Below are 13,586 nucleotides of genomic sequence, written 5' to 3' on the forward strand. Positions count from 1 at the left end.
GAAAAATTGCTGTATAGATCATTACATAACATTACAAACATAACGGAAAATTCACCTGAACCATGGTGGAAAAGTTCACTAAATAACGCCGCCTTCCTGCCATAAATCTGGGAGAAAAATAAAAAAAAAAAACAAAACTTACTTATGACTTCTCTTTTGTGGTATTTTAAAAAGAATCAATACCAGAAAAATTCCTCTAATAGAGAAGTGATTTAGTCCAGCTCTGGTCCTCTCTCTGTCACGCAATGCTACGCTCTCAGGTTGCGTGACGGAGAGAGGGACAGAACTGGATTAGAACTGATTCCACTGAACATGACGACTTACCTGACTCGTGATTCTCCATTCCTGTATGCTGCATCGATGGTTGTGTTGTTGTTAACATTGTAGTTGTACCAGCGACCACTTCGGTCGTCAAACCATTTCCAGGCATGAGTAGTACACTTATTGGGAAGAAAAGCAAAGCAGCAATTCGTCATCATTTACTTCACGTTAACACACTGAGACAGATTATAATAGTACAGTTAAATGCAATTTAACTACGTTACAAGGAATTGTCTGCCAGTGTGTATAGAAGACAGCTACAATCAGCTTGTTGTGCGTGTATGGCAGTGATAGCTTTAAGTTCATGCATTGCAAATTCTTGTTTGCTAGATTTTTACTTGCCCTCCCTCTCTTTTACTTTTTCTCTCTGTCTATTTAGTACGTTGGGTATGTGTTAGCCCTGTATGGACGCTCATGGCTGGCCTGCAGGAACACTGGGCAAACATGGGATTAGAAATCTGGCTAGGAATGGCTGACCACATAAGAGGTCATGCCAAATGATCTGTAGAGAAATTGAACTGAATGTTCACTTGTTAAATAACGTACTTTTTAAAAATGAATAAGAATGGTAATTTACTCTACCTTGTCATGAAGTTGTTTTCTTTTAGTTGTGACTGCCATTTTCTCGTGCGTGTCCAAGAAAAGTATAAGTGGAGACAACCATCTATGAGAGAAACAGAAACGTGAGAAAGTCCTGCACTTCTAGTACTATTTTTAAGTGCGACATAAGTGGGAATCACCATTTTCAAGGATGAATAGAGGCAGACAGGGTTTCACAAAAGTGTTCTACACTACACAATATGCATTAAAACTCTTCAGAAAATAGCCCAAAGAAAATAGGCGCGATGATTGGTTTAAATCGTGTTTTTGTAACTCGACAGAAACAGAACTAGCATGAGCTGTTGACGTAATGATGGTGCGGGCAAAGAGAATTTACATGTTGGTAATTAAAGTAAACAAGTTGTTTCCTTCTTCTCGTCGGGGTGTTTTCTACAAGAAATACAGAACATGTTCTCCGTGTTTCTACCGAGTTATAAAAACATTCGTGAAAGTCGTGAAGAACTCGAAAAACCTGTGGAAACACTCGCCTGTCAGCTCGTGTTCCCACAGCATTTATCATTCTCCCAAACTTCCATTCGTGTTTCTGTAACTCGATAGACACACGGTACATAATATTTTCTATTTCTTAAGAACACAGAGGAATACATACACTGGTGTAGTAGCAGTATTTCCCATCAACTTGATTTGTACGAGATTTGCCTGGCACAGTTCAAGTAGCTCTAGTAATGAGTTCAGGATGCCAAACTTCTCAACAATGGCTTCACATTGAAACTTCTTCTCCTGTAAAACAAAATATTCAGGGCAAGGAATGTTTTTAATTTTTCATGGCAACACTTAACACCAACATACACTTTGTACACATACTAGTAAACTACGTACTTCAAATAATAAGCAAGTGAGATGCAGAAGAGAAGACAAGCGTGCAGCTTCAGGTGTAGAATTCAGCTGTGACATACTCTCCTCAAGTTGCTTGGTGTCAGAACTTTGGTTAGTGCAAGACTTCAAAACAACCCCAATGTCCGTTGTAAGCTGCAGAAAAACAAGACTACTCTAATAAGGAAATAATTTCACAAACTCAGCAAACAATGTCAAACAAAACATGCAAAAGTTATAGTCTGAAATATCAATCTTAATGTTCCTGATGTGGAATCAATCAGTGACTACTCATAAACTCTCATCAGTCATATAAGCGAAATGCAGAGGTTTCATTAAGGGCTAGGCAACTGACAAATCGACCGGCTGTGAGGATGATATTAACTGCCTGGTTTGATCATCTATTAAAAGGAAAGCTTTTCTTATAAAGAAATTCCGTTGAAAAAGCTTTTTCCCGCATGGAAAATCCAGTTGCCCTCCTATTGAAAACGTCAATGAAACTCCTGCAAAATGGCAAGTAAACGTTGCTAAAAGACAGGGAGAAACACAACACCTGTTTTAAAACATGCATCATTGTGCTCTGCTTCCACTCCTCGCCATTACGCTGCGCCACCACAGAGAGAACATCACAAGCTTTGAAGACAGTTCCTGGCATGCCAGTCAACACTTCAAGACAGCCTTGCAGCATGCCGGCAGTAAACTGATCTAGCACGGTCTTCTCCAAAGGAGTGGAATCATCACCATTGTCATCACCTTTTTCGTCTTTTTCTTTATCCTCTATTGTTTCTTCTACCTTCTTTGTTTTAGAGCTTGTCGCAGCAGGGGCAGCAGCAGAAGTGGTGTCAACAACAGCACCAGAAACAGCAGGGGCAACAGCAGACTATACATAAGTGAAAAGAGGTCCAGGGTCTTAACATTACAAGTCTAAGGGTATTGCCATCGCACAAACATTTCAATCGAATCCTTCAACGTGGCTAAACTATTGAAATAATCCAACTGGCCAGGAGAATACAAGCAGTAATAGCAGAAAATTATATGAAGAGGAAATTCTTTAATGTACCAGCTTAGTCCAGGATGCACCTGCAATGTATGACAAGCAATCCAACGATGCAAAACTACTGGTTTGAATTAATATAGCATTGGTTTTACGAACAACACCACGAAAGGACATGGAGCTGCAGATACCGGCAATGCTTCTACTGTTACACACAGATAACTTGCACCTGTAGAAAACATCGGTTTTCAATTCTGTTCTTCAAAAATACTCAAGATTGTAAAACAATAGCTATAGTTCTCAGATGACAATACTAACTTTTGGAAACCCAAGGTAGGTACATGAACATGTATAGAGAAACCATTTCCGTTCATCATTGTGGCATTGTTGTACTAGCCTGAAAACACAGCTTTTGTTTCATGCTGTGAAACAAAAGCTGGAAATCTGTCTGTGTTTGCAGGTTATTGTTGTTGTACCTGATCTTCAGCAGGGGTGTTTGTTATGTCCTGTCCTAGCGACATTGCTATGGCCCTCATCATTTGATCTTCTTCTAACATGTCATAATCCAAGCCAAGCTCCTAACAAAAAAAAAATTGTGATGTCATTTAACATCAAAACTTACACTTGACTAAAGCACGATGCAAAGAGTACCACACAACACCTACCCTTGCAGGTGGCGGTGGAGGGTGAGTCAAGATGTAATCAGTAGCCTCCTCAAGGCTGCCTGTGCTCAGCAGGGCCAGTCTAGCATGTTCATGAGTGAAACCCATGTCTATAAACTGAACAAGCAATAGGCTCATTGGTAACTAACTAGTAATATATGTCACCATCCAAGAAGCTTTAAATGAAATGCAATGTGTGGTACTGCACACTGCCAACAGCTTTCATATAGACCGTGACATACTAAGGTTTCATCCTCAGACTCAAAAGTAAGAGCCACCCTATACAACTTAACGAATCAAAATAAACACTATCACATTAAATATTTCCCAGTATCTTTCAGCTACGTGTATATAACTGGTCATAACTGGTCTGGGAGCTAGGGGAACAGTTAAATAGATCTGACGATGGCCTCCACAAGCTAGTAAAATGAAAGCACACCAGTAGGTATACTGTACCTGCTGTAAATGCCGCATGTTGATCTCAGGTTGGGCACGTGAAGGTTCATCAGCAGGTCTTGCTGCTGCAGCAGTAGAGGAGCCACTTGTAGATGATGAGCTTTCGGCTACTGGTCCCAGCTTCTCTTTGATCACAGCCTCGCCCTTTATGATGTGGTAAAGTATGGCCAGCATGGATTCAGCCATGTGTGGACCGTACTCCTTAGGAAGTTTCTGTCCCCAGAGCTGTTGGACAGCTGAGAATGCTTTCTGCAAAAAGGAAAACAAGCAACCAATAGTGAACATGTTGTAAGCATAATTATTATACAATGTATCTGGTCTTAACTGCCAGTGAATTCAAAGAAATGGGTACATGTAGTTTAACACATGAAAAAGGAATGCAAGTTGGTAGGTACAGTGTACATATTGATGCATGTAGGTAGGTACATGTACATAATTTATATGTAGGTAGCTAGGTTTGCTAGTTAGGTACACATGTAGCTAGGTAGATAGGTAGGCACATATATGTAGGAAGGTAGGAGGAAGGAATGAAGGAAGGAAGGATAGTGGGAATAGGGGGAAAAAGGCAAGGAAGGAGAAAAGCAGGAAAAGTAGGGGCAAGGAAGGATGGTGGGAAAACGTAACAGTTTAGGATATGCCTGAATAAAAATTATCAGGCTAAACTGTATAAATTTTTGTTTCATTCTTTGAACAAATAACTCCACAGTGGCTTACAAGCCATTATCTCATATCTTCCTAAAGGTCTGGACAGGATAACTTAATAAATACATCAGAATTCTTAGAAATAATTGTATGTACCTTTTGAGTTGCGACAAGAAAGTTGATGGGGTGGAATGGCACAAAGCCTGGCGCTGTAGATGTTTGAGGAAGACTGTGTGGAGAATCCATCAGGGTTTCAGAATTAGACAATCTACTGACCAGTGTTAACCAGGAATCCAACAATTCCTGTGAACCAGCTAAAGGGGAAAGAAAACAACCATTCAGGAAAACAGTTCTAAATCTCAACAAGTTGACCATTGCAGAAAATGAAAATAAGCACTAGTCGTTACCTGGAAAACCTGAGTGACTAATGCTGTCATTCATGGGTGCTTTGCTGTCCTGACTCAATACCAGTTTTAACAACCTGCATCCGTACAAACAATGGAAAAACAAACAATACATGTACACTGATCAAGAAAGAAACTAGTGGATCATTGGGCAAAAAAAGCTAAAGATGCTACTTCAACAGTCTACAGCTTTGAAATTTAGTTAGGTTTCCCTAACAGTATAATCATACCTACAAGTATTTATGCAGCTCAAGGAAAAGTACAAAATGTACAAGGCACACAATAAACACAAGACCAAGGCTATATTTATCATTTTAGTAAGACAAAACGTATGACATAACATAAGACAAAACGTTTAGATTTCTCAACGGAAAGTAAATCTTACAAGAAAAGGCTACTGTGTGCCCCGGACATGACAAATTGTTGCAGCATCAAGTGATAAGGATTCTTCTTTTCATCAAACAGCAGGCGAGAAGCAAAACCAACAATGCACATGTGGAAGTGCCATCTAAAAAAAAAAAAAAACAAAAACATTAAATTAAAAAGATATGGAGATTTGATTGTGACCTTGCAATGGGAAGCTATAGATTGATTTCATTAAGTTAAATCTAATTTAGAGGTACCACAACAGGTATTTGTGGCAGGTGTAATTTTGATATGGTGTGGCATCCTCCTGAGCTTCGAATTAAACTTATTAATTTTGGCATAGAAACTTGCTAGGAAGGGTCTTATATATTGCCTTGATAAAAACCGCTAATTTAAAGTAATAATTATGATAGTGTAACCATTTATTATTAAATAAAAGTGTCACTTCTGAATTGCAGACAAACCTTAGTTTAGGCACTAAAGTATTACTGGGAAGGCCTTGCCAAGTCAAAGCATCCTTCAACACTTTGCTAAGCTGCAAAGCTACATGACGAGCTGGTAGGGTAGGAAGACCAGGTGTAGCTGCAGTATGTGGAGCCCGTCGCTGCCGCTGAGCTGATCCAACACTGAGCTTCACAAGGAGGACAAACAGGTCTGACATGGCACGGCCGAGAGCAGTTGATGTCTGAAGAAGTTGTTTTATAATTCTTTGTTGTTCAGGAAGAAGACTTGACTTTGAAGTGGTGGTTTCACTGCTCCCTTCTGTGTCATTTGTCACTGTTATTGATGGGTTGCCTTCAGGTGCTTGTCCTGGAACTGAATATGAATTTGATTACAGCACTGGTCTTGCTAGTTGAACTATTGTACAATAGCTCAATTTGCCATTTCCTTTATTCTTTTTAATTTTACAGGTTCTTTGCAACAGAGGCAACTGTGGCCTCATGGGTAAGGCACTGGACTTCAAATTATGTTTTAATGAACAGGAAATCACCCAGTCATTTCTGCAAAGAAACCTCAAAATAGCACTGTGATAGTAAGGGAAGACAGTTTTTATTTTCACAGGGCAATCCTCACCTGATGGCTCTTCTTGACTTGCCAATGTTGATGCTTTCAGCATCTCTAGATCTTTTTCAACCAGCTTTGTTTCCTCAGGTGATGTTTCTGACTTGCTTATGGTTTCCAACACAATTGTCTCCCAGATGAGAAACATGTAAAGCTGACTGAGTTGTTTTAGCACAGTGATTCCCTGATCTGAACCCCAGTGATTCACACACAAGGTACGGATGTCAAACTGTCAATGTAATTGAAATTCTGTCAACATTTGATATTTCTACAGAATAGTACTTACAGTTCTCAAGGATCAAGGATCATTTGTTATCACTTTTATAAGAATTGTGGAGATGCAGTAGCCTACTGGTTAACACAATGGATTCTGGACTGAGTGACCTTGGTGCAAGCTCTGGCTGAGGACATTGCATTGTTTTCTTGGGCAAGTCACCTTACTCTCCCAGTGTCTCTTTCCACACAGATGTATAATAAACAGCAAATTTAATGCTTGGGAGGGGGTAACCCTGCCATGGATTAGGATCCCATCCAGGGGGGTGCAAAAATACTCCTAGTCGCTTAGTGCTACAGAAACCAGGATAAGCTCCAGATTTATGGGCCTGTTGGCCTGATAGAGACTTTACCTTACATTACTATAAGTAGAATTCCAACCACAAACCACACCCTCACCTGTCCCACTTTGCACACATGAAGGAACATGCTGATGTATGCATGAGCAGCTACAATTCCATGCAACAGTGGAGTTAGCTGCATTGACGCCATGGCCTGTTGGGGTCGGCCTGATGACGCCACCTCATGCAACAGGATAGACAATGGAGACACATCTGATCTTGAAATGAGGGGTTCCAAGGAAGTGAGAACATCAATGAGGAGAGTCAGACCTTGTTTTAATACTTGTGCTTCATGGGAAAGCATCTGAAAAAAAAGATATTCATGACGTCAAACAATGTATCGTCCTATAATGGGCCAAACATGGCCAGCAAACAGAAGTTGACATTCTAGCAGTCCGGATGGTTGGACTGGCACCAAGGGGTTGGAAAGCTTTTGTTGTAGCATTTATAACTTACATGTATGTTCTTTTTTATAGAAGAAAAACAATAATGTGGTCCAAAATTGTGTGACATTTGACCTCCACTTGTCATTCATGACTCACACATACAGGTGTATATGTGCATAAGCTCTATCGCTAATGCAAGTGGTAAAGGAACCTGCGATCCTTAGCGATAAAGATAGATGTCTTTGGCTTCTGTATACTACTAGATGTATGTGGAAATACAATTGCATGCAATGATTAGATCCTTTTTTCTTCTAACCTGTTCATGAGAATTTGAGATAAAAAGGTATAGCAGACTTCTAAATACATCAGAGATCAAACCAGAGTACTTATACTCACCAGGATAGATTTGCATACACCTGACACAGATTGACAAGCAGGAGAGGATACAAAGTCGAGAGGCAGGTTCGGCAAACCAAGGATGTTAATTAGAGGTTCGAGTCCTCCAAGACGAACAAACTCTCTGCAGTGATCATCAGTTGAATTGTTGCTCAGAATTGAGTCAACAAACCGAACCTATGGAGAGATATTAACTATTAAAAAACTAGTTTTGCATTTAATGTTCATTTTCTGTGAACTTGTTGGTGGGCTATTGTAGTGATACATATGCCAAAAAAAAAAAAAACATACCAGAACTGCACACTACAAATGCTTTTGCCTGCTGAACAATACGCGCCGGCACTTGCACCAACGTGTCGATGAGCACAAAAACCCATCGTCATCAATTGGAAAACATTTTCGCGAGGAACATTCTTTGGCCCCTAAAGATCTTACTAATAACTTTTCGATTTTAAAGAAATGTACAACCAAGTTTCACTGTCTTATTTTCGAAATGTTTTTTATTCACGAACTGAGACCAAGTCTCAATGTACAATCTGACTCTATTCGTGCAAAAGTTTTTAAATAATCTTACATGTTTTTTATTGTTTTAAGCACTACTTTGTTAATTCTTTTACATACTTTTTACATATTTTTACTTCATTAATAATTTTCACACATTCTTACCTCTTTGTAGCTATATATATCTATGCAAATTTTACTTCTTACATCTTGCTTGATAATGACCGAAGAGCGGTCGAAATGTCGCAAACTTTTACCGTTTATTTTTATTGTCAAACAATACTTTTGTTGAGAATAAACAGGCATTAATTGTAGAACTGAAAATAAGAATAAAACATCTAAACATGGTCTTTCACGTTTGATATATTACGTTGCTGTATTTCTATGAAGTTTAATGAACTATATATTTGCACACACCACATTCAGGATATAGTCCATGAGTGGAATAAAGGTCCGTTTCTCCTCTTCAGAATTCCTTAAAAAAAAGAAAAAGAAAAAGAAAAATGCATCCATGATCTCTTCAAAAGTTGTTATGAACACAGGTCAAAAACCCTGTTGCTTGCTTTACTATGATAATTTTATACTTGATACATTAGTTATACAAAAAGGTTTGCTACCAGTTGCTACTCAGAGATTTGTAACAAATTGACCAGTTTGATGTCTATAATGAAAAGACTGTCCACTAGACCATAAACCTGGTAATGCTACTTTTTGTATCAAGCACTCATTCACAGATGTGAATGCTTTGCTATGTTTCCCAACTCTGTTCATTCACACTTCTTCACAAAAATTATGTCAATCTTGTAATAAAACATGGGAGAAGTTCTTCCTCCATTAGAGTATTAGCAGTCATACTTTGAGTTATCTCTGTTCTTGTCATTTTCAGCAAGGACCTTAGCAGTGCTGGTAGTGCTAGTAAAGCTGAATCTATCTTCATCATCCTCTTCCTCGTCAGACATTGGTTCCTCAGTCACAGGAGGAACACGCCCAGAGCCTTGTCCTAATCCACTACCACTGTCCACTTCACTACCATCTGGCTTAGCACCCATCTTGAAGCCAATGTACTTTGGGTCCCGGCCTAGTGCACAGACCTCTTGTAACAGCTGAAAGAAAGTGTTATCCATCACATTCACTGTAACACATCATGATAGAGAGATTAGGGTGCAAAACGAAAACATTTTGGGCTTGCCCTCTGAGCAAACTCAAACTATGATATCATCATCAGTCCTCATCGCGGACACATAAGGCCTTAAAAAACTATGATATGTTAGCCTCAAAATCATTCTCACTAGCCCCCCAAAAGTCCAGCTCTTACTGTACTTGCATGAGTCAAATTTCTGCAAAAATGTTTCCAAGATAGTTCACGTGCAAGTGGAGGACAGCATCTACTAGCCCACCTGGAAAATCCACTAGTCCTGGGCTACTGGACAAGACTTTCTTTGTACGCTGCATTTATAAACATGCAGCTTTCATATCACAATTCTCTCATGGAATTTAACATACATTTATGAAAGTGTCAGCGAGACACAAACTACCAAGTGACAAATGACTTTGCAAGGTGTAATAAAATACCTTGATTATGGCTGTCATAGCATCTGTTTTTAATGTGGGCTGGTGTCTCATCAGCTCATCCATTGCTGTCCCAAGGTTTGAAGCAGTTTCACCTACATCAGACAAATACCTACATTTAATTCTCGAAAACAAACATCTTTGCAAACAGCTTACTTCCTTCATCCATACAACATACTGTAGGTGGACAAAATTTATCCTCATGTCACAGTAACGATGTTACAGATCGCAGCTGGGGCTCTGGCAATAACTTTTTTTCAGCTTGATTCTCAGGTATCTTTCAGGGAATGAAGGAAACAGAATAAGCTATTTTCATCCTCAAGCTAAAGGTATATCAGTGCAATATACACCCTCATATCGATAAGTTTGTCTATTTTCTAGTTTGTATGTTGGCTATTGGCAATGTATTATTGTTGTTCAAATCTAAATGTACCAGCTTAATCCAGGATACACCTGCAATGTTTAACAAGCAATCCAACGACGCGAAACTGCTGGATTGAATTAATATAGCATTGGTTTGACAAACAACTCCATGACAAGACTTGGAGCTGCAGATACCGACAATGCCATCATCAAGTTATGGCCTCCTAATTCTGTTAGGCAGCTAAGTTCCTCAAAGCATTACAGTACAATGACAAATTATGCTACAATTATCCTACCAAGGCTTTCTGAAGTTCTCCTACGTCTCATGGCTGGAAGGTAATCAGGAGACAACAGGACTCTGAACAACTTGTCAAAAGGCTTGCACCTCATGAATGCTTGGAGCCCTCTAGTATTCAAACACAGAGCACTAAGCACACTGGGCAATGAAGACAGAACTTCTCGTGTAGCTGGAACCTAGAACAAGAAATAAGACATGTTTGTAATCAACCTTCGACTTTAAAACATATCAAAATAAATACTCTTTAAATTAACAGGTTTCAAAATGTTCATTGACAAACTGACCTCTTTGACGACCAAGGCCTTCAGCATAACCGCAGTCAAACCATTGTCTTGGAGTGACGACAGGAGAGATGGCTCATGGAAGACATACACAGTCACAACATCAATAGCTGTTGGAGAAAGGATCAAATACTCACTCAAAATATAAATTCTCTGTGCTGTTTGTCATTGGATTATTTCATGATAAAGTTATCTTACCTGCTTGGGACTATCCACTGCTTCATATAAACAATAATGCTGTTTGTAAAATGACATTGTAATAAATCCTTTATTGACCAAGCTAGTTTGGTCAACATGACTGAATACTGGCATCATTTCTTCATTGAATGTTTTTGGATGTCAACAGTGTCTCTGTCCACAAATGTGTACGTAAAAAAAGAACTTGGCAAGCACACTGTACATGTGCTGTATCCCAAGACCTTCAGCTCACACTTGGTCAATTAAACCACATAATTTATACTGTTGTTTTTGTTTGTTTCTAGTGTTAACCACAGAGCATGATTAAGTTTTTTGGAGAAGTTAAGTCATACCTGCCATGAAAAGGACAGGACCATAGTACTCCACATTGCTGATAACGTACTTCAGTGATGTTGGAAGTGAGCTATCCATGACTGAAATAAACCAATATGTTCAATTTATTGTAACACTTGCATACTTGTCCTGTCAAGCAAAGCATGATCAAAGCAATGGAAGCTAACTTTACCATTTCTGATGCTTTCTGAGAAGGATGGGTCAGGAATAGACTTCTTCAAAAAGCTAAGAACAGCCTTGATCAGAGCTGCTCGCTGAGGCAAGCATCGGCTCTTACTGACAGGACTCACTGATGAGCTAGGGCCTGCTTCAGCAAGCTCAACCTGTGACTTTTCTTTTCCTGTTTCATGTTCATCCACTTCCATTTTGTTATCTTCTGTATTGTTGACGTAAGGCTGTTCAGTCTCCATGGGGACTTCTTCTGACTGATGTGACTGTGAAGAAGCATCAGACTGCACTCCCTGGTTTTCACTGGTTTCCATGGCAATACCTTCTTGCTGGTTGGATGGAGCAGAGGGGAGGTCTGGGGACAATATGGCTCCATGATGCGGTTGGCATTTCTTTATTTCTTGCTGTATAATTCAACAAAAATAATAATTTATAGTTAAGTACATGTAGGATGTATACCTACTCAAGTACCATGTAACAATAACTCAAATTAAGTCCTGGTAACATAATATAAGATGGACAAGCTAGACTTTACATGGGCCCAGTTATGCTTCATGGAAGCTCTTGTCATCAGCAATGTGATCAACTATGGCTAACTGCCACAGTACCAACCAAATGTAACCTACATGTAAGCTAAGTTCAATTTCAGAAAATGCTGATTAACCTCAATGGCTTTCCTCAATGGCCTCAGGGTTTTTTCTTAGGTGCTTCACATGATTTCTATTTTGCTCAGTTTGTACCTGTTATGTACTTGATGTGTATGACCTTCTTTGTAATGATGATTTTAACACATGATAACTGACAGAAGGGAGTTTTGTTCTGACATAAACACAGGAAGTGGCATCTCAAAGTCAGGATCAAAACTTACATGTACCAAGCTAGCACTGATCGTAACTGTAAAAAATTACTTGCATTCTAAATTACCTCAAGTCTGTTGATAATGGCCGTCAGTCCACTCTGATTCTGATACCCAGAGAGATCCATGTTGGCAATCCACTCCATGATGCGAATGGCTCTTGTCACAAACTTTTGATCAAACAGAAATCACATCAAAGTGATTAATCTAATCATTTTAGTATACACGTAAATCTACTAGTCGTTCAAAACTTTATCTAAATCCTCTTTACAGACACTTCAAAGAAGCCAAGAAGCAACCGTCATTTTGTTGACAAGGGCACACTGCTGTGCTGCTATCTATCTATCACAGAATGGACACTGAGCAGCGCAGCCAATCAGAGAATGGCATTCGTGACAGAACACTAGTGGATTTATACTAATAAGTATAATAATATTATACTTGGAATGGAAAAAGTAAGTATCATGCTCCCATGGCACTTAATGATCATCATTTCTGGTAGTTAAACAAGCACTTTTTCAGAATTTATCCTTACTGTCAGATGACTATCTCCTCCCTGATGTTCCACTACTCTGAGAAGAGCTTCTAATAAGCCACATGAGACCAGAGCTTCAGCACCTGGATAAGGAAAAATGAAATGATGAACTACAGTTTTAAAACAACAATGTTTCATGAAAATGTTGTAGTTCACGATCAGATTTTGTTAAGAATGAAATGTTAATGAAGCACAGTTGTCTGGCTATCAACACTCGATACCGGATTTTTAGCAACACTTTGTCACAAGCAAGTGGAAGCCTTACGTTATTAGTTTTGCAAGTCCCATGATATTTTATTGCTACAGTGAAAGAGTTTTTGAACTCCAGAACAATATAAAGATTGTACATGTACTTACCAATTTCATAATACGCCAAGTGGTAGAGAAATGAAAACAAGCCAGTTGCAAAAGGCAATGGTAGTGAATCTCCCAATGGATCTAAAATTCACAAAGAAAGAAAATTCACTGTCAATAATAACAATATTCCGATTGACTCAGAACAAAGAAAAAAGTGAGAAAAGTTTGCAAAACTATCAGAATTTTATAAACATCAACAGTGACAGTGAAATACACTGTTTAATAATACTGCAGGATTAATCTTTCCTCAGACTCTGACTAAATGTATCATACTCGACAGTAATCAGGGGTTTTAATAACATTTTCAGCAGGGTGGCAACTGGTTTTCACGGGTGGGCAAAACTCTTTAACTGAACTTCTTTATAAGAAAAACTTTCCACAAGATGGTCA

At 39.0% G+C, this 13,586-nt stretch overlaps 1 protein-coding gene across 8 annotated transcripts in view; it reads right to left on the bottom strand.

The window, feature by feature from the left end:
• Positions 1 to 13,586, bottom strand: part of LOC145460548 (E3 ubiquitin-protein ligase HUWE1-like) — a 41,627-nt gene that overhangs the window by 19,138 nt on the left and 8,903 nt on the right. For 6 of the 8 annotated variants that reach the window (XM_081445390.1, XM_081445391.1, XM_081445395.1 and 3 more), the window contains exons 15-40: positions 13,197 to 13,277; positions 12,840 to 12,922; positions 12,373 to 12,474; positions 11,453 to 11,852; positions 11,280 to 11,360; positions 10,753 to 10,859; positions 10,467 to 10,644; positions 9,811 to 9,902; positions 9,094 to 9,341; positions 8,656 to 8,713; positions 7,738 to 7,914; positions 7,014 to 7,259; positions 6,354 to 6,570; positions 5,744 to 6,095; positions 5,299 to 5,421; positions 4,917 to 4,990; positions 4,666 to 4,823; positions 3,868 to 4,116; positions 3,415 to 3,528; positions 3,226 to 3,327; positions 2,309 to 2,635; positions 1,762 to 1,911; positions 1,532 to 1,662; positions 904 to 985; positions 325 to 440; positions 56 to 107 (exon numbers count right to left, since the gene is read on the bottom strand). In XM_081445390.1, coding sequence (XP_081301516.1) covers positions 56 to 107; positions 325 to 440; positions 904 to 985; positions 1,532 to 1,662; positions 1,762 to 1,911; positions 2,309 to 2,635; positions 3,226 to 3,327; positions 3,415 to 3,528; positions 3,868 to 4,116; positions 4,666 to 4,823; positions 4,917 to 4,990; positions 5,299 to 5,421; positions 5,744 to 6,095; positions 6,354 to 6,570; positions 7,014 to 7,259; positions 7,738 to 7,914; positions 8,656 to 8,713; positions 9,094 to 9,341; positions 9,811 to 9,902; positions 10,467 to 10,644; positions 10,753 to 10,859; positions 11,280 to 11,360; positions 11,453 to 11,852; positions 12,373 to 12,474; positions 12,840 to 12,922; positions 13,197 to 13,277 — 4,100 coding nt within the window. The remainder of the gene's footprint in view (positions 1 to 55; positions 108 to 324; positions 441 to 903; positions 986 to 1,531; positions 1,663 to 1,761; positions 1,912 to 2,308; positions 2,636 to 3,225; positions 3,328 to 3,414; positions 3,529 to 3,867; positions 4,117 to 4,665; positions 4,824 to 4,916; positions 4,991 to 5,298; positions 5,422 to 5,743; positions 6,096 to 6,353; positions 6,571 to 7,013; positions 7,260 to 7,737; positions 7,915 to 8,655; positions 8,714 to 9,093; positions 9,342 to 9,810; positions 9,903 to 10,466; positions 10,645 to 10,752; positions 10,860 to 11,279; positions 11,361 to 11,452; positions 11,853 to 12,372; positions 12,475 to 12,839; positions 12,923 to 13,196; positions 13,278 to 13,586) is intronic. The other 2 variants (XM_081445394.1, XM_081445392.1) reach the window with 1 other exon arrangement.

The sequence above is a fragment of the Orbicella franksi genome, chromosome 11 (genome assembly GCF_964199315.1).
Source record: "Orbicella franksi chromosome 11, jaOrbFran1.1, whole genome shotgun sequence".
NCBI lineage: Eukaryota > Metazoa > Cnidaria > Anthozoa > Scleractinia > Merulinidae > Orbicella > Orbicella franksi.